This window comes from Rhinatrema bivittatum, chromosome 11 (assembly GCF_901001135.1).
Source record: "Rhinatrema bivittatum chromosome 11, aRhiBiv1.1, whole genome shotgun sequence".
Lineage (NCBI taxonomy): Eukaryota > Metazoa > Chordata > Amphibia > Gymnophiona > Rhinatrematidae > Rhinatrema > Rhinatrema bivittatum.
In genome coordinates this window covers 51,270,390-51,291,429 of record NC_042625.1, presented here as the reverse complement: position 1 = coordinate 51,291,429, position 21,040 = coordinate 51,270,390, and the positions used below count along the sequence as shown (strand labels likewise).

General features: G+C 45.5%; 1 protein-coding gene across 3 annotated transcripts in view; it reads left to right on the top strand.

The window, feature by feature from the left end:
- Nucleotides 1–19,475, top strand: part of KLHL22 (kelch like family member 22) — a 60,329-nt gene extending 40,854 nt beyond the window's left edge. For 2 of the 3 annotated variants that reach the window (XM_029571064.1, XM_029571063.1), the window contains 5 exons: nucleotides 2,557–2,722; nucleotides 3,299–4,017; nucleotides 4,451–4,643; nucleotides 5,659–5,928; nucleotides 18,492–19,475. In XM_029571064.1, coding sequence (XP_029426924.1) covers nucleotides 2,557–2,722; nucleotides 3,299–4,017; nucleotides 4,451–4,643; nucleotides 5,659–5,928; nucleotides 18,492–18,869 — 1,726 coding nt within the window. In that variant the 3' untranslated portion in view covers nucleotides 18,870–19,475. The remainder of the gene's footprint in view (nucleotides 1–2,556; nucleotides 2,723–3,298; nucleotides 4,018–4,450; nucleotides 4,644–5,658; nucleotides 5,929–18,491) is intronic. The other variant, XM_029571065.1, reaches the window with a different exon arrangement.
- The last annotated feature ends 1,565 nt before the right edge of the window (nucleotides 19,476–21,040 follow it).

The following is a 21,040-nucleotide window of genomic DNA, read 5'->3' as shown; positions in this document are numbered from 1 at the left end:
AATCTCGTGGTATGTTCAGTATGATGTCAGTCTCTCAAATTCACCTTTGATGCCAGAGCCGAGAAGATGCTTGGATGCGTAGGCAGAGGCATAACCAATAGGAAAAAAGAGATGATTAGACATCTTTACAGGTTGTTGGTGAGGCCTCACCTGGAGTACTGTGGTCAGTTCTGGAGTCCGTTATCGCAGAAAGGACACAGAGGCTAGAGAAGGACAACCAGAATAGTACAGGGTTTGAACAGGAAGCCCTGTGAGATAAGACTGATGGACTTAATATGTATACCCTGGAAGAGAAGCAAGATGGGGGGGGTGGATATATGGTACAGGTGTTTAATTATCTGAAAGGTGTTCATGCACAGGAAGCTATAGAACTAGGGGTCACAATATAAAGCTCCAAACAGGGTAGATTCAGGAGCATAGTCAGGAGTTATTTTTCACGACCAGAGTGGTAGATGTTAGGAATGCCCTCATGGTAGAGATTGTCCTTGTCATCACTTTGTCAAGTTCAAGAAAGAATGGGATAAAACACAGGATCCCTGGTGGCAAGAAACTTGTAATGAAGAAACTGTGCAGCCTCCACTGAGTGACAGTTGTAACCCGGAGTAGCAGTGCTAGGGTTGCATTTTGCTTTCCGGAAGACATGAGAGAAGCTGCATGGAGCAGCACTTGCAACTCTAAAGGAGACAATGGGATTGGAGGCAGTTTCATGTAGGAATTTCATCTACTTTGGATATATGCACACACAATGGCTGCTGGACAAGCTAGCTGGGCCTTTATCTGCTTTCATTTACTTTCATTAACTTGTTAAGGAAGGACAGAGAGGATAGGAAAGGGGAAGGAGTGGCTCTTTATGTCAGAAACAATATCCAAGCATCTGAGCTGCAAGGAAGATGGGGCAATGAAGAAGCACTATGGGCCGACCTAAAAAAAGTTGGGCATCCATTTTTATTGGCGTGGTTTACAGGCCTCCAAACCAAAAGGAAGAGCTGGACAGAGATCTGGTTGAAGACATCCAAAAAATAGGAAAGAAGGGAGAAGTGGTGATCGTTGGAGACTTTAATATGCCAGATGTAGACTGGAGAATCCCATCTGCAGAATCTAATAATAGAGAAATAGCGGATGTCCTGCAAGTAGCTTTGTTCAAACAAATGGTAATGGAACCCACGAGAGAAGGAGCTATACTGGACTTAGTGCTCACTAATGGAGATAATGTCTCTGATGTCCAGGTGGGCACCCACCTCAGCACCAGTGATCATCAAACGATATGGTTTAATATCACAAAAAGGATACGGAAAAGAAGCACAAAGACCCAAGTTTTGCAGTTCAAAAACACTGTCTTTGATGAAATGAGAAAGTACCTAGAGGAAGAACTAAAAGGCTGGGAGAATGAGAGAGATGTGGATCAACAGTGGACCAATCTAAAAGGAGCAATTACCAAGGCAACTAATCTATATATTAGAAAAGTAAAAGAAAAATGAAACCTATCTGGTTCTCAAAGGAGGTGGCTGACAAAATAAAGGCCAAAAGAACAGGAATTATTTCTTCACGGAGAGGGTGGTGGATGCCTGGAATGCTCTTCCGGAGGAAGTGGTGAAGATCAGAACTGTGAAGGACTTCAAAGGGGCGTGGGATAAACACTGTGGATCCATAAAGTCTAGAGGATGTGAATGAAGAGTGGGTGGCTCGCGGGAATGACAGCTACTACCTGGAGGTAATACCCTTATTCAATAAACATACACACGGTTAATGCGACTCCAACATTGCTCTAAGCTTCAACGGCAAGAGGAAATGTGGAAAAAAGGATTTGCATTCACAAAAAAGCGGGGAGTAGCTGGCTTGTTACGGCGGTTACTACCCCAAACCAAATAAGCCTGATACTTCACTTTCAATGCATATCCAGCATAGCTCTGCTTCAATGGCAGGGAGAATGAAGAAAAGTGGATCTATATACAGACAACAACCAGCAAGGACTGAATTACCTAGTCTGGGTATACGAATAAGCATGGGTGTAGCTTGCTTATTGCGGTGGTTACTACCCCTAACTAATTAAGCTAGATATTTCACTTAGATGCAGTTTCAACACTGCTCTCTAATTAGTGGTGGGGTGAAACGGAAATAGAAACAAAAGGTTACTAAGAGCCAAGAGTAACAGATAAAGTATGAGGGAAAAAAAAAAGTGTGACACTTGCTGGGCAGACTGGATGGGCCGTTTGGTCTTCTTCTGCCATCATTTCTATGTTTCTATGATACTTCAATTGTGCCAAATAGAGCTTTCTTCGGGAGTGCATAAGATGTTATATGCATGCCCAGAAGTTCTCTTTAATCAGGCTAGTGACAACCAATATAGTCGGGGCTATTTTTGTATCTTTCTGCCACATTTTCCTGGTGTTTACATCATTTGATACTTCAGGATTTTCTTTCTGTCCATATGATCCCCAGAATAGTCACTTGGTACTGACACTTCTATCAGCAGTGCTACTGTTGTGCATTTCTCCTTTACAATAGCCAGTTTTCTTGCATTGAGCTTTTTATATGTTGGGATGGTGTCTCACATAGGGGTATGTTTGCTGGTGGACTAAGAGAAATGGAACAGCAAGAGGTCCATATCCAAGGAATCTCCTACACTTCCATGTGTCAGATTGTGAATTTCATCTACACGTCTGAATTGGAGCTGAGTCTGAGCAATGTGCAGGAAACCCTAGCTGCTGCCTGCCTCCTTCAGGTAAGTGGAGAGGGACTCCCACCTCAGAAGATCCAGGAATGGCTTATATTGCAGGAACTGCTTGGGTGGAATTTGTTATTTGGTGAAAGGGGCAGAGGTAGGGATGGAGAGGAGAGGAGGTTTCTAGGGCAGGAACCCCTCTTGGAGGGTTGTGAGGCTCTGTAATGTCCTTCCTGCCCCAGTAATGAGAAGATGGAAGTGAAACATTTCAAATTACCCCTGTCAACTGATGAGCAGGTTGTTAATACAAACAAAAATCATTCTTTGAAATGTCTGTATACAAATGCTAGAAATTAAAAAAAAATAAGATGGGAGACTGTGTATATAGCACTAGATGAAGTGGTAGATATAATTGGCATCTCAGAGATCTGGTGAAGGAGTATAACCAATGGGACACTATGATACCAGAGTACAAATTATATTGAAATGATAGGATGGATCAAATTGGTGGAGGGGTGGCACTATATGTTAGAGAGCATTGAGTCAAAGAGGATAAAAATGGGTCTGAGCCTGAGGTACGGTGTCAGGAGGATGGAGGTAAACATTCAGAAACCAGCTGCTCTTGCTCCCTTGCAGATTCCGGAGGTCATTGAGTTTTGTTGCGACTTTCTGATGTCCTGGGTGGATGAAGAAAACATCCTGGAGGTGTATAAGCTGGCAGAACTCTTCCATCTTGGCCAGCTCAACGAGTACTTGGACTCCTACATCCTGAAGAGCTTTGTTTCCTTCTCCAAGATGGAGAAGTACCGGCAGCTTCCTCTGGAGAAGGTTTACTCCCTCCTGAGCAGCAACCGCCTAGAAGTAGACTCTGAGGAGGAGGTGTTTAAGGGGGCACTCCTCTACTATTATACCCCAGAAGAGGTGGAGATGGAGCAGGTGTCACTGCTGGAGCCTCCCAAGTTGCTGGAGAATGTGCGCTTCCCCCTGATGGCGCTCCAGGACCTGCAGAGGTTCCATGATAAGCTAGGTCCCTGCCCACTGAAGGATACTGTAGCCAATGCCATAGCTTACCACAAAAACGAGTGCCAGCAGCCCAATCTGCAGAGTCCCCAGACCATGCTCAGATCGGAGTTTGACTGCGTGGTGGGTTTTGGGGGGATGTATTCTACGCCATCAACGGTTCTTAGTAACCAAGCTCAATACCTGAACCCCCTGTTGGGAGAATGGAAGCCCCTGACCACTGCACAGGCTCCTAAAATGTCCAACCAGGGGATTGCTGTGCTGCACAACTTTGTCTATTTAGTTGGTGGCGATAACAACGTGAGAGGGTTTCGGGCCGAGGCCAGGTGTTGGAGGTAAGAAGGGAGTTTGTGAGAGAGACAGCAGTACTAGAGGTTCTAACATTTCTTCAGGGTAGGATTATGCTCTGCAGGAGCAAGCTGGATTTAGAATGGGAGCATGTGTGAAACTGTTCTCTCCTTCCCCCGACAATAGTTGGATTCCAGCAATGGGTGACTCTTGTCTTCTCTAGTTACTGCAGATCAGCCTTTGCCCACAAAAGGAAAAAAGGGTGCTGGGGAAGGAGCCAGGGCCAGGGACTGGATCTCAGAACCCAGAACCGCATTATGCTTGCTGGAGAGCTTTTGTATGTTACTCTTTGTACCTTCTGTCCTGAAGGGTTGCTGTATTGCAGGCGCTGCAAAGGTGCAGCTTATTACAGTGCAGTAGTTTTGGAAATTTCTCCGAGACTCTGCCTTCTAATCTGTTTGGTTTTTTTTTTTCTCCAAGGTATGACCCCCGACACAACAAATGGTTTCAGATCCAGTCCATGCAACGAGAGCATGCTGACCTGTGCGTGTGTGTCCTGGGGCAGCACCTGTATGCTGTCGCAGGGCGGGACTACCATGAAGAGCTGAACGTGGTGGAGAGGTATGACCCAAGAACAAACAGCTGGGAATACGTTGCACCTCTGAAGAGGGAGGTAAGCTGGGGCAGCGCGTGATGCTATCTGCAAGCTTTTCACCTTGAGGAGCCATCTCTGTCTCGACCTATGCCAGCACTGCAGTCCTGATCCTATAGGTGCGCACATTACTCAGGGGACTCCACTTGCCATGTATGTGCACATACATTTGTCTCCATGGCTCCCTACTGTTGTGCTTAACACCTCTTTGCTCTCTTCTGTGCAAAGTGCCTGAGTGGGTCGGGGGCCACCAGCAGCATTGGTGGCATTCTGGGCCTGACTCCTTATTGAGCTGGCAAGGGCTGAGGATGCTGGAGAGAGAGAGTCCATCGTAGCCCTCCAGGGGAGGGGCCAGGGGGAAAGAAGCGGGCTGCATCCCAAACATCCACTAGCATGGCTCTAATGGCTGGAGCCAGAATGTACACATGGTCTATATCCTCTAACCAAAGAACAGTCAGTGTAATATTAGAGTTATAATGTGAGGAAATTATCATCCTCCTCCTCCTGATTTATATAGCATGGGGTAGGCAACTGGTCCTAGACTGCCACAAACACTCCTGGTTTTCAAGACATACACTATGAATATGCATGAGAAATATTTGCTTACAGTGGAGGCAGTGCATGCAAATATACCTCATGTATATTCATTGTGGATATGTGCCTACCCCTGATGTAGCACATACCAGACCTAACGGGATTAATCTCAGGCAGCAACAAATGAAGACTTCCAGTGCCTCCACTTTAAAACCTGCCTCACACCTGCCTTTCTATATGGTGGTGAGAAGAGTTAAATTGCCTTATACTGGGCTGGAAGTCCAAGATTTCCCATTGGCTTCCCAGAGAGCACCTGCTGCAGAGTAGTTCCTTTATAGCATCTTTGGTGCACAGTTACTCAAGTCTTCACGATCAGGAGGTAAGAGAAAGTGCTTAAGAAGCATGATGAGGCCAGAGGCCAGTGGCTGAGCCTGCAGAACCCCCTTGGCAGCTTTGCAAAATGGTTCTTCTTTGCTGTTTGTCTGTCTTGCATAATTTACAGAAAGTAGACTTTGTCCCTGGCCACGTCTTCCTGCAGGTGCATGCCCATGCTGGAGCAGCACTGGCCGCCAAGATGTACATCTCCTGTGGAAGGCGGGGAAATGACTACATAAAAGAGATGCAATGTTACCACCCAGACAGCAACCAGTGGGAAGATTTGCCAGAAAGCCCTGTCCGGCGAGCATGGCATGGCATGGTGGCACTCTTGGGAAAGCTCTATGTGATAGGAGGCAGTAACGATGATGCAGGCTACAGGAGAGATGTCTTGGAGGTGAGTTCTACCCTGGTACCCCATCATCTCCGTCAGTATTGGAGGGATGGGATGTAAATCCAAGTCTTCTTGTGATAACTTCTTTAACCATTCCAGGAAACGTAACGTTTACACAATTCATACCTCACAAGAAAGCAAATAGAATGCTAGGATTTATTAAGAAAGGAACGGAGAATATCCTAATGCCTCTGTATCATTCCATGATGGCAACCTCATCTTGAGTACTGTGTGCAGTTCTGGTCACCGCATCTCAAAAAAGATACAACAAAATTAAAAAAAAAAAAAGGTATAGAAAAGGGCGACCAAATTGATAAAGGGGATGGAACAATTCCCCTACGAAGAAAGTCTAAAGACATTAGGACTCTTCAGCTTGGAGAAGAAATAATTGAGGGGAGCTATGATAGAGGTCTGTTTAAAAAAAAAAAAAAAGTGGAATGGATAAACATGAATGGATTATTTTCAAAAAGTACAAAGACTAGAGGACATTCAATGAGGTTGCTAGGTGATGCATTTAAAACAAAGGGAAAAAAATTTATCTCATGCATAATTAAGCTCTGGAATTCTTTGCAGGAAGATGTGGTAAAAGCTGTTAATGTCGCTAGGTTTAAAAATTTAGACAAGTTCCTGGAGGAAAAGTGCATAAACAGTAATTAAGGTGGAGTTATGGAAATCCTCTTCTTATCCCAGGGACAAGCAGCATGGAATCTATTGATCTTTTGGGATCCTGCCAGGTACTTGTGACCTGGATTGGCCACTATTAGAAACAGGATACTTGTCTTGATGGATTTTTTGGTCTGACCCAGAATGGCAAAACTTAAGTTCTGTGTGCTTTTATTAACAAAAATTCCCCTTGCTCATACTCTGCTGGTGACATGAGATATTTCCCTTCGGGCACAAGCAACCTCATGGGCTGAGTGTAATCTGGTTTCTATGCATGAAATCTGTCTGACAGTATTATGGTTAAGCAGTGTTTGGGTGGATTCTTGGGTACTGAGGCAGATGACCACGCCCACGGGGAGGAGCCCTGTGAGGCGCCACAGTACTTGGCTAAACGCAGACGCACAAACACAGAGTTAATTCTTTTATTAAACAGCTTGAAGTGTACCACGAGAGGTGGCGGTAGTGAGGTAGTCTGGATGTAGCAGTCTTAGGACCCTTGACAGAGGGGACCCTTCTCACTTCCTTGGTATAGGGAGATTCTGGTGTAGTTTCCCAGCAAGGCAGTACTGTTGATGAGAGAGACTGAGAGTTAGATTACTCACTAGATGGTTGCTGTTGGTATGCGATTCCACCAGGTTGAAGAAGTTGGTAGCGGCTCCGAGACAGGGAGAGCAGGCCCTCGAGGAGCGAGTACCTGATCCCTGTAAGGCAAAGGGCCCCCGAGGAGTGGGTACCCAAGGTTAGCAATACCCCGAAGGGCAGAGAGAGCTTCCAGCGGCAGCATGGAAGCAGCACAGTAGCTTAGACTGGCCGAGACCAATCCTTTGCTAACTCAACAAGCTAGCAACTTAGTACAGGCTATATACCCGGATGGCGTGATGTCAGTAGATGGGAATGCCCCCGAGGTTCACGTAAATGCTGGAATAAAGATGTGGGTGGCGTGCGCGCGTGCACCCTAGTAGGCCCTTGGGAGGAGCATGGTGGGAGGCAGTACCATAGCCGTTCCAGGGCGTGGGAGAGGTCGGCTTGTAGACATGGCGGCAGCCATTTTCCCAAGGGAAGCGGAAGGAGCCGTGAACAAGGTGAGGCAAACGGGGCGAAGCCGTCCAGCACCGACGGACGCAACAGACAGCTACTTGGAAGTCACTACATGCTTTTGCCAGACCTTACTAGCTGGATATCTGGACACTAGACTCTGGGGTTTGAGAGTGTACTACGAGTGGGAATGTCAAGTTCCCGTCCAGTTTAGGAAGCTTAGGTACAACCCACGTGTCTGGACTGATCTGAGGTATGAACAGGAAAAGAGAGGAAAATTGATTCTTACCTGATAATTTTCGTTCCTGTAGTACCACTGATCAGTCCAGACTGTGGGTTATGCCTCCCTTCCAGCACTGAAGAGATGCAGGTGGCGCTCCAAGTTAAGAGGGGAGCTCTTCAAGTTTTTCTCGGTCTCCATCTGCTGGAAGGAAGGCATAAACCACAGTCTGAACTGATCTGGGTAAGTACAGGGAAAACTGATCTTACCTGCTAACTTTCATTCCTGGAATACCACAGATCAGAACCCCGCCCACTTTTGTTTTCACTAGGTAAATGGTGCAGCGTAGGTTGCTGACTGGAAGGTTTAATTATTTGTTTGTCCAAATGGAGCTTTCATCTCCCTCCTGCTCAGTTTGAGAGGAATGGAGGGTTACAATTACTGTTTATAGTTAATCTCATCTTGGCTCAGGTATGGGTCATACAGAGGGGACTGCAGGTGGCACACTAGGTTAAGTAACATTGTCAGTAAAGCTTTTCTTCTTTGTCGCCATCTGCTGGCAAGGAGGCAAAACCCAGATATCTGGACTGATGTGGGATATGAACAGGAAGGAAAATTTAGGTAAGAACTAATTTTCCTTTTATGAAGTTGCTTTTAAATATTGGCTCTTTCAGATTTTAGCCTTCTCGCTTTTTTTTTAACCTTTATTTTTCATTTTCCAGAACAAGTACAACTTACAAGATTGGAAAGGAGAACACAATACAGAAATAACTTCCCCTTGTGTCCCCCTAGTGCTAGCAGTTACCAGTCAGGACCTGGAAAACTAGGCAGATAAACATATAAGTCATGATTCATAACTCCTCTGTACAATAAGAGGGACAGGCATCCGCAGTTCAGTGTGAATTTTACTGTGGAAATGCAAAAATCTCTAAGTCCCAAAGAGTACATGAAATAGGCGATAAACTATCACCATAGGGCCAATAAGATATTTCGGGTCTTGTCGTTGAGAGACATTAGGTAAGCTTGCCAGATGTCCAGAAAAAGGGCATATTTCCGTGGTGAAGTCCTGTGAGCCGTCATGTGCTCATAGACTGCCATCTTATGTAGCTTTAACCTCCAGTATGTAAGAGAGAGACTTTCTGCAACAGTCCAATATTCCAAGATCGATTTTTTTTTTTTTTTTTGACCAGTAAAAAGGCTTTCTGTAAAATCATCCACTGAGATTTTATAGGGACAATCTCCTCCATTTATTCAAATAGGCACAGACAAGAAAATTCTGGTAGTATGATATGAAGCGGATTGCTTAGAAAACCAATCACTGCCTTCCAGAATTTTCGTAGCAACATACACTCCCAGAAACAGTAAGAGAGTTCCTGGGGCACCGGTTAGCTTTGAAAGCCCAAGTGCTAGATAAAAACATACGGCAAAAAAATTTAAACTAAGACTCCCAAGTACTACATTTTCAGTCACATTGTTAAGATGAACAAAACACGTTTTTAACATTTTATGGGATATCAGAAGGTCTAGCTCCTGGTTCCAATGAGTAACCATAACATTTTGAGGCCAGAAATATGCCAAATTGAGTCTGAAGTGCCATAACTTTCTGCAGGGAATGCACAGGATCTGTCAAAAAACTAGGACGTCATCGGCAAAAGCCGCTATTTAAAACATTTCCCTGTCCATCTCAAAACCTTTCGTTGCCGGGGAGTCTATTTTCCGCAAAAGGGGATCAAAGAAGAGAATACATAAAAGTGGGGATAGGGGACAACCTTGTCTGGTGCTTCTTTGGAGTTCAAATTCTTGGGACGTACACCCATTAGCCACAATGATAAAATAAAGTTCCTGGTACAAAAGGGAGCTGTTGTGGATAAAGTCACCCTCAAATCCATATCGATGTAATACCAAAAACAAATATCATCATACCACCGGTCAAAAGCCTTTTCGGCATCGAACCCCCACTACCAGCGCATGAGTATTAGTGAATTTACATTGAGCCATTGCTGTCCACTGCTTGCTCGTCTTCCTTGCCGTCACCAACCCGACTTGGTTCTGAGGAATTAAGGTTGAGAGCACCTAATTCAATCGGGTGGCAAGGATTTTAGCAAAACGTTTCAAATCAAAGTTCAAAAGAGATATAGGCCTATATGAGGCCTGCTGCTTCGGGTCTTTCCCCCCCCTTTTGGCATCCCATGGAAGGAAAGGGCACCTTGTTTGTATAGCTGCTGAGAGAAATTCTTTGAGTGTTACTCCCAGCTCCCCAATTAGAACCCTGTAAAAATCTGCATAAAATCCAGCAGGTCCTGGGGCCTGGACTTAATTCCTTCCAGAACTTCTGAAATGGTACATGGTCTGTTTTAACCAAGACATTTGTTGTTCCATCACCTTTGGCAAAGGTAACCTCTTAAAAAAATAAATAAATAAATAATCCTCTGCTTCCTTGGCCCCCCTCTCCACATCTTTACAATATAGTTAAATGACCTAAAAATCCTGCATATGCCGTCGGCAGAAGACTTTCGTTCCCCACAAGTGTCCTTCAGAGCTTCAATATAATTACGCCCTCGTTGGATTTTTACCAGATTAGCCAATAATTTGCCAGCTTTGTTTCCAAAGTTATAGAGCTTGTGTGTAGTGTATAAAAGACTCTTCGTTGTCTTTTGATGGAGATAGCAATTTAAATTATATAGGGTCTCTCTATAAAGCCGCTTATTAGATGCAGATGGAAATTCAATAACACAAGCTTTAATTTTTTGAAATTCATGCTCTAATTAAACTATCCTTTGATTAAGTAATCTATTTTTCCTAATCGCACAGGCCGTAATTCCCCCCCCCCCCCCCCCCCCCCCCCCAGCATCACAGCCTTCCCCGTTTCCCAGAATAGTAGAGGGTTTGACTTATGATACGAGTTGTGATCCCCATATTCCTTCCATTTGGCCTTAAGATATACCTGAAAATCTCCATCACCCGAAAGATGGGTGGGAAATGTCCATCTACGCTGACCCACCCGAGTCTCTCTTCCCCCCCCCCCCCCCCCCCATTTTAAATCCACCCAAAGCATGGAATGATCTGAAAACTCTGTGGGTCCTATTTCTGCCTTGTGAACTTGAGAAAAGCCTGTTGTAGAAACAAAAATATAGTCAATTCGAGACATTGACTCATGTGCTCGCGAAATGTGTGTGAAATCCTCTAGTAGATTTAAATATTTACACAGAAATGGAATGCTCTTGTTATGCCCCAATTTAGGGATGGACACCCAAGATTTTTTATTTATAGAGGGATCTATTATTCAGTTAAACTCCCCTGCTAATAACACAGTCCTTACAAACTGTCAAGGTTTGTATTATTTCTTTAAAGAACACGTGTGAGTACACATTGGGGGCATAAATACTGCACAAGGTCACTGCCCAGCTAAATAATTTCCCTGTGATACATACATATCGGCCTGCAGTATCTCCTATAAGTGGAGGTATGTTCAAAAGCTACCCCTTTTCCCACTAGAATGGCAATCCCTCCCTTCCTGTTATCTGCCGAGGAATAATAGACTTGACCCTCCCAGTCTCTAAGTAGCTTACTGTGTTCTTGGTCAGTCAAATGTGTCTCCTGCAGACATGCAATCTGGGCCCTATGCCTACGAAGGGAGGGTTAACATTTTAGCACGTTTCACCGAGGATCCTAAGCCCACAAGAGTACCCTCAAATTATTAACCATATTTAATCCAAAAGAAAGGACAATTCTTCCCAATGAGCCACCTTTCAGTAATATCTTCAATGATCCTCCCCCAGCCTAGGGAATCAGCTGCTTTTAAAACCGTCCCAGGCCACCACAACAACCTCAGTTCCCATAAGTTCTGCCAGCACAGGTCTGTTAGAATAGCAACAAAAATCCCATCCCGCCCCTTGCACTTACCCTTCCCCTCGCCCATATCTCCACCTATACCAACAGACCTCCAAAAAGAACAGGAGGATCAGAAACCATGTATCAGATCCACACCGGTGTCCCCTCCCCCCCCCCATCCACTCTGCCAAGCCTGCTAGCAGCTGCAGATCTCTTATCTCTAACAAAGGGACATTTTAACAAGAACAGTGTAATATTTGCATTAGAAATCGAGACACACCTGCCACATTGCTGCAATAAAAAGCACAGTAAGTGAAGAATAAGGCTACAACGCCAGAGCCAAAGCACTATGTAAAACCATTCTTCTTGGGGAAAGGAATGTCAGGTCCATGCACTAGCCACGGAATCAAACTCCTTCCAGACACCATTGTGCTGTACACGCAGCCTCGCAGGTATTATAGATTGAATCTCTCATCTGGTGATTACGAAGATCTGTACAAATCGGAGAGAATTCCTTCCGTTTCTGGGAGACTACAGTGGAGTAATCTTGAAAGATTAAGATTTTGCCTCCGTGACTATTTTTTTTTTCTCTGTATGCCTGAAGGATAGCCAGCTTTTTGTAAAATTTAAAAAAATCTTTCAATCGCAACTCGCAGGCTCCCAGACGATCAGCATGTTCAACGTGGCAGCTCCCCTGCAGATTTTGCAGGCCCAGTACCCCAGCAGCCATTCTTTCAGCAAAGAATGCATTCCCTATCTGAGAGAGTTTCAGGAAACCCACAAACCGAAGGTTATTCCTCCGGGACCTGTTTTCCAGGTCATCTACTTTAGCTTCTAATACAGCAAGCTGTTTTTCCAGCATCCCCTATTGGTGGTGTAGGGCTTCTGTCTCTGATTCCACCTCTGCTACTCTTTTTTTTTTTTTTTGGGTGCCTTCCACCTGTCTCTTAATTTTGTTTAGCGTCTTGTTTGCCAGTGCTATCTTCTGGAATACCTTAATAGCATTACCTGCTATTAAGTTCACTTAGAGAATAGCCACTGACATTAGCAATGGTAACATGGAATAGACTTAGTTTTTGGGTACTTGCCAGGTTCTTATGGCCTGGATTGGCCACTGTTGGAAACAGGATGCTGGGCTTGATGGACCCTTGGTCTGACCCAGTATGGCATTTTCTTATGTTCTTATATATTTTGGAAGCGCCCATCAAGGGCCTGCACTACGGCCCGAGTTAAACTTCCTCCACCAGCGCTATTGTTTGAGACCTAGCATGGGCTCGGGCGGGGGGGGGGGGGCTGTCAGCCATCTTGCTCTCCTGCAGCTTACCCAGTGGCTTTTTTTCTCACTGCGGTTTGCTGGCTATCTCCTCGCTGCTCCGTAGCAGGAACTCTGTGATACACTTCTGGGAAGCCCTCCCCGAGCGCGTGCCGATGATCCAGGCTGATGAAAAGGTTAGAAAGTGGGTCGTTTTCGGAGGGGGCACAGGGAGCGAGCTAGCTGTGCATCTCATCCACTCATCAGATCACGTGGTCTCCAGCCTTCTCACATTTATTTATTTATAGGTTTTTATATACCGATAGCCGTTTGCACATCGTATCAGTTTACAGATAACTAAAACTTTTTGACAGTGTCATTATACAGAACTTTTGGCACTGCCATTACATAGAACAGTAAACTTTGCATACAAGAGATAAACATCAACAAACAGTAACTGGGTAACTATTTACAGGGAACGAAGGTTCCTCAATTGGGAGTAGATGAGGGAAAATTAACAAGAGCACATAGTGACGGTAGTACATGGAAAGCATTGTAATCAAATCAAGAGGTCATAGGGGATAAGGGATAGAAAGAAAAATTGGTTCTTACTTGCTAGTTTTCGTTCCTGGAATACCACAGATCAGTCCAGACAAGTGTGTTTTGCATCCCTACCAGCAGATGGAGGCCGAGAATAAAAACCTACAGTCCCTCAGTATTGACCTATACACAAGTCAAGATGACCAATCCGAAAAACCCAAATAATTCTGGGTGAGCAGAGACTCAGTGGGAGCCCCCTGAAACTAGGTTCTCCTGCCTCACAACAAGGGTCATTATAATTAACATCCCTATAACCTATGTACAAAGTTTGAAAATCTGCATATGACTTAAAAAAACTGCCTTAGCAACATCCAGAAGCGAGGAAGGTTTTTTGAAAAATCACAGGGGATGGGCTTTCTGGACTGATCTGTGGTATGCCAGGAATGAAAATTAGCAGGTAAATACCAATGTTCCTTTCCTGTTCATAGTCCAGACATGTGGGATGTACCCAAGCCTCTCTATATTGGTCGGGAACTCGAAAGACCTGCATGCAAAACACTTTCCCCAAATGCAGACTCTTCTGGCACACACACATCCAGACGGTAATGTTTGGTAAAAGTGTGACGTGAAGACCATGTCGCCGCCCAACACATCTCTTGCATTGAAACCAGCTGACACACTGCCCAGGAGGTTGCCTGCACTCTCGCAGAATGTGCCTGCAACCCCTCCAGGACCGATCGACCCTTACAGATATAGGCTGAAACTATCGCCTCCTTCAACCATCGCACAATCGTGCCCTTGGAAGCTTCATTTTCCCCCCTTCGCTCCACTGAATAGGACAAAGATGATCTGATCTACGAAAGGCATTCATCACCTTAAGATACTGCAAGAGAATCCACCGAACATCCAATAAGTGAAGCTCCTTCACAAGTGGAGTATCTGGCGTCAAATGCGAGAAAGCTGTCAGCTCCACCATCTGGTTGAGATGAAATGAGGAAACAACCTTGGGCAAGAAGGAAGGGACCATATATACGATATACCATCCTCTTAAATGTGTAGGATGGGGTCTCTACACAATAACGCTTGAAACTCTGAAATCCTCCTAGCCAAGCAATTGGCTACCAAAAAAAGTCTTTAGGGTGAGATCCTTCAAAGAAGCCTTCCTAATAGGTTCAAAAGGAGGACCACAAAGAACTCTTAAGGACCAGATTAAGGTTCCACGCTGGACACATCCTCCGGATCGGGGGACACAAATGCTTCACCCTCTTTAGAAAATGCATGATATCTGGATGAGATGCCATCGGTCTCCCCTGCAGCTTAGCTCGAAGACTACCTAAGGCTGCCACTTGTACTCAGAGGGAATCATAGGCCAATCCCTTTGCTAAACTGCTTTGCAAAAAGGCTAAGACCTGAGGAACATCTACGTGCAGTGGCCGTAGCCTGTTCTGCAAACACCATGACTCACGCTCCAAACCCAGATATAAGCCAAAGACTTGGAAGGCTTCCTCGCCTGAAACAAAGTCGCAATCACCAGCTCAGAGTATCCTTTCGAGCAAAAGAAGTCACCTTTCAAAAGCCAAGCCGCTAGACAAAAGCAATCCACCCACTCTGAAAAGAAGGTCCCAGACATAACAGCCCGTGCAGGTGGGCTAAACGAATGGGATCATCTATAGCGAGATGAACCAGATCCGCAAACCATGGACGGCGCAGTCACTCTGTTGCCACAAGAATCGCCCTGCCCGGATGATATTCGATGTGATACAATACCTGGCCTATGAGAGGAAAATGTAGAGCAGAAGCTTTGTCAGCCACGGTTGAACCAGGATGTTGATGCCCTCTGAGCCAACTTCCCTCCAGTGGCTGTAAAACAGATTTGCCTTTGCATTTTCTTGAACCGCCATGAGGTCCAACTCCAGCCTGCCCTATCTGACCTGTATAAGGGCAAAGGCCTCCGCTGACAACTCCCACTCCCCTGGATCCAGCTGCTATCTGCTGAGATAATCTGCCTGCACATTGACCACTCTGGCCGCAACTCTCACTAGATGCTTCTCTACCCAAATAAACAACTCCTGCACCTCCTGAGCCACCAGATGATTCTTCATTCCGCCTTGACGATTGATGTATGCCACCATCGTTGTGTTGGTCGAGAATACTCGGACCGATCGTCCATGAATGAGTGGAAGAAAGGTGAGAGAAACTTTGCGAACTGCCCTCGTTCCCAACCTGTTGATTGACCAGGCCGCCTCCTTTGGCGACCACTGACCTTTGGGCCATTTGTCCTTGACAAATCGCCCTCCCAACCCCTGAGGCTGACCTCCATGGTTACCACCACCCAATCTGGAACCTCCAGGTCCACCCCTTTCTCCAAATTGGGATGAGACAGCCAGCATGAGAGTCTGGACTTGGCGTCCCCCCTGAAATGGCAAAGGAAGCTGAAATTCTTCTGAGGGCGGATTCCAATGGGATAAAAGCACCCTCTGGAGAGGTCACATGTGAGCAAGCACCCATGGAACTAACTCCAGCGAAGATATCATAGAGCCCAGGACCTGTAAATAGTCCCAGACTCTAGGAACTGAAAGCTGCAGAAATCAAAGCACTTGAACCTGAAACTTGATCACCCTCTCCAAAGTCAGAAACACTTTCCAGAACCACATATCAAATCTAGTTCCCAGATACTCCGACGACTGGGATGGCTCCAAGTGACTCTTCATCAGGTTCACCACCCAGCCTAATGACTAATGCAGCAGCTACATGACATGTCGAATTGAATGATGACACTCCACTTCTGACTTTGCCCTGATGAGCCAATCGTCCTGGTACGGGTGCACCAGGATTCCCTCCCTCCTGAGTGTCGCCGCCACTACCACCATCACTTTCATGAAAGTCCGTGGCACTGTCGCCAACCCGAAGGGAAGGGCCTGAAACTGAGAGTGATCCCCCTAGCACCGTGAACCTCAGGAATCTTTGATGGTCAGATCTTATGGGAATGTGCAGATAGGCTTCTGTCAAATCCAATGACGTCAGAAACTCTCCTTTTGAACTGCTGCTAATACCATTCGCGGAGTTTCCATCCAAAAACGCGGTACCTGCAGTACTGCATTGACCTTCTGTAGATCGAGAATGGGTCGAAAAGTTCCCTCTTTCTTGGGAACCACAAAATACAGATTACCTCCCTAGTCTTCGCTCCTGAGAGGGAACCGGAACAATTGCGTTCAGGCGCTGCAACCACTTCAAAGTGTCCTACACCGCCTCTCGTTTTGAGGGAAGCACAGTGGGAGACCCACATAGGCTTCTCTGACTGGGCGAGAAAATTATAAGTCTTAGCCGTCTCTTATCACCTCCAGAACCCATTGGTCTGATATGATCTTTGTCCACTCCTTGTAAAACAGGGATAATTTTCCTCTGACTGTTTCCAAGGAGGAGGAGACCAGCCTGCCTTCATTGGCTAACCTTACCTCCTCTAGCCCCCTTGGCTGGCGCCTTCACAGGAAGGCCTATGCTGTCCCTGAAAGGACTGCTACCTTGCTTCTGTGCTGTAGGCAAAGACTTCCTTTTAGTGAAACCTCCTTACGTCTCGAAACCAAGCACGCAGTGGAAAAGTCTTCTTGCCAGTCATCTTATCTTCGGGCAATTTATTTCTCTTCAACTCCCCCCATCTGCTTCATCAGCTGTTCCAGATCCTTTCCAAACAGCTTCCCTTTAAAGGGGTTTCACAGCTATGCTTTAGAGCACACATCTGCCAACCAAATTCGTAACCACAGGAGTTTCTGCGCTACCACCACAGAAACCATATTTCTGGCAGAAGTCCAGACCAAGTCACATAGGGATCTGCCACGTAGGCCAGTCCCGCCTCCAAGCGGGCGGCTTACGTGGCCTTGTTCACCTTCCCCCAACTCCTTCTCCTGTGTCTTCTGCACTCAGCACAAGCAGGCTCACTGCATCAAGCTCCCGCAGATCGCCAAACAAAGACTTAAAGCTGAAACCTCAGTCTTTTCAACAGAATCTCCAGCTTCCGATCCTGGATATCCTTCAGAGCCACCGACCCTGCCGCCAGGATGATTGTCGCCTTGGTCACTGATGACACTGCCGCATCTACCTTAGGAAGCTTCCAAAATTCCAAGTCTGTTCTAGCAAGGGATATAACTTAGCTATAGCCCTGGCTACCCTAAGACCCGCCTCAGGAGATTGCCACTCCCGATCAACCAAATATTTCACTTTGTTTGGTAAAGGAAAATCCTTAGGCGGCCCCTGTAGTCTATCCAAGACAGGGTTCACACCCTCATTGTAAGAATCTTCCTGCATGACCTTAATCCCCAACTCTTCCAACACCTGGGGAATTAGTGGCCTCAGTTCCTCCTTGCAGAACAATCTCACCACCCTAGGAACGTCCTCCTCCACGACCAGGACCCCTCAGCATCATGCGTGGTATCCACTGATGTGTCCATAAGATCCTTGTCTGGATCAGCCCTTGGACCTCCTTGCAGACCTTCTGCTTCATCCGATATGCCATCTTTATCACCAGAGGGACGACCCAGGTTGAGAAACCAAAGAATTCCCCCTGATCAAGACTGCCCAGCCATTTTGACCTCTTAGTCAAGCGTTGCGTCCTCTGAGGGGCAGAGCACTTCTAATTCAGTTTTTTTTTCTCTTCTGTATTTTTTTTAAGTTCAAACCTCCAGACTGCAGGTTTGCACCTCTTCCATCTGCTGGAGACTGGAAAATACTGATGGACTGCAGGTGGCACTCTGTTATGTAGCAGTGCCTCAAGATTTTCTTCTCTGCCTCCATCTGCTGGTAGGGATGCAAAATCCACTTGTCTGGACTGATCTGGGGTATGAACAGGAACATGAGGTTTCAGGAAATTTGGCTTGACTAGACTGTAATCTTCACAGATAAGTAGCACTAGCATTCTGCTGTACAGATATTCCTTGTGTATAATAAGTGGAAGAGAAATACAGAGAGATGAAACAAATACAGCATTGGGTCCCATCAGTAATTTTGACTTGCATTTCTTTTCCTTTCAAGGTTCCCTGTTATAATCCCAACACTGGTCAGTGGACAGCCCTTTGCCCTCTGCCTGCAGGACATGGCGAGCCAGGAGTTGCTGTTTTGGCTAGCAAAATTTACATCTTAGGTGGCAGGTCCCACAATCGGGGAGCCCGCATGTCCTATGTGCACGTTTATGATGTGCAGCGGGATTGCTGGGAGGAAGGTCCCCAGCTGGAGGATGATCTCTCTGGCATGGCAGCCTGTGTTCTCACCCTACCCCGGGTTCTGCTGATGGACATAGAGCAAAGGGCTCCAGATGAGGACATGGACAAGCGGCAGTGTTGCCCAGGCGTTGCTTCTGAAGACAGGAGTCTGTCAGACTCTGATGAATTTGACAATTCCAGTGAAGATTAATCATGTGGGAAAGGAAACAGACTAGTAACATGATTCCTATTTTAAGACTTTGTTATGAACCATTAACATACATTGTTATGTATTTAAACCTTTGAGAACTTTGTACAGAAAAAAACTCCTGGAATATCAACCAAAGAAGTGTTCTGTTTGTAAGTATAAAAACTTTATATGCATATGGTTTAATCTCACAGAAGCTTGTCCTTCCACATAGCTCTGTGCATGGGATGTGGGGCACATCCTGTTTTATGCATTAACCTCCTCGCCTTTCCCTCAGAAATCCTTAAGATCCATTCCGGATCAGCTCTTTCTTTTTCTTTAAGGTTGTATGTGTAATGGGAAGGCTCAGAGAGCATCAGTAGAACCAGCTGCAAGATGTCTTTGTTAGATGGACTAACTCCTAGTTATAGCACGCTGCAGCTCTTCAGGTGGTCTTTGCATAGCCAGAAAGAATGAGGAACCTGCTTTGCAGATTTTGTAACCCTTTTCCTCTGCTATGACTTGTCCAAGCTGAGATGGTTGCATGCATGTTTCTGAAACACTATGATTGTGATAGTTTTACAAATCCTGTTGAATGAACACCATATAAAACTAAACTGATGGAGATGATACACTGATGGAGTAATTTCAGTATCAATACAGGAGAACCATTTCAGTGTATGAAGCCTATGATATGGAGAATGAGATGTGCATTGTTTTGTTTTATCGGTTCAGACTTCGTTTTCGGGCCCCCGCAGGAAATTTCGTTTTTCCTGCGTTTTTTTTTTTTTCTTTCATGGGTCCCTATTTTCGTGTTAGTGCGCACTAACATTTTAAAGTTAGTGCGTGCTAACATGAACTATTAATTTTTCCGAAATTTTGGAAAAATTCAGTTTGTTTTTCGGCATCCCCGAACCATGACGAATTAGACAATTTCGTTGAAATTGTCTAATTCATGAAAAACGAATGCACATGTCTAGTAACTAATATCCAAAAAGAAGAGTCTCTGCTGTGTTAGTAAAGAGGCTTGTGGGTGAGATGTTAAGATATGACGAGAACAATGTTCTCCAGAGTGAGGCTGTTCATGATTCCTGCTGAGATGCTCTGGTACTAGCTGAAGAAGAAAATATTAACTAACGTTTTCTAAAAATGGTCTGACCCTTCTGTACAGGATCAAGTTCAGTAGAAAAGCAAGAAAATAATATTGTGGGAAGCAGCAAGATTTATGCACCTATCAAAACTGTGGTGAAATAAGAATATAAGTGTCGAACCACGTCAGGCCCAAAGTTCATTGAACCCAGCAGGCAGTCTTTTGGCAGTGACTAATCCAGGCATTACCCAGCAGATCCATTCCTTGTTGCTCACTCCCAGGAACGAGCAGTGAATTTCCCTGGCTATTAATGTGTTATGGACTTTTCTTCCAGGAACTTGCCCACACCATTTTTTAAGCTCTGCTGTGATAGATGCCTTGACCACATGCTCTGGAAACTAATTCCACAATTTCATTGGCCCATTTGACTGAAAAAAAAAGTCGTAATTGTAATCCATCTTTCTTTTTGAAATTGGCACTGCAAGCAGCAATGGTTGAGGTAACCCTAGCTGGGACCACTGCTGCTGAAACCACCTTCCTCCTGCCCCTCCTCCCAGAGGGAGACAGCAAGCACTGAGAGAGGTTCCCATTTCTAAGTTGCCCCAGTAATAACAATTAGAGTATCCTGGCATGATTGCAGACCTGAAAAAGATTTGAGCACTACCTCTGCTGATGTGAAATCCCCTGGAGGGGGAGTTAAACATCAGAGACCCCCAGAGGGTATGCTTATGAAAGTAGGGGGCCTAGTTGGACAGACAGCACAGAGGAGGCACTGGGTAAACTCCCGTGCAGGTTGGGCCCAAAGAGAACTCCAGAAGATTTTTTTTTGCCATTCAGGCTTCCACTGGAGCGGTTCCTGGAAGATCAGTTACCCTATTCATGTCCCAATCATCTTCACCAGGAGATGGTTCTGTGTCCACCAACCTTACTATAAAGAAATATGTCCTTAGATTACTCCCCTTTCACACTCATCCCATGCATCCTCGTTCCAGAGCCTCCTTTTTGTTGAGAGGCTCACCTCTCATGCATTTATTCCTTGGAAGTATTTAAATGTCTCTGTCCTCGCCTCTTTCCTTCCCTTCTTGTACTTGTCTAATGGTTTCTT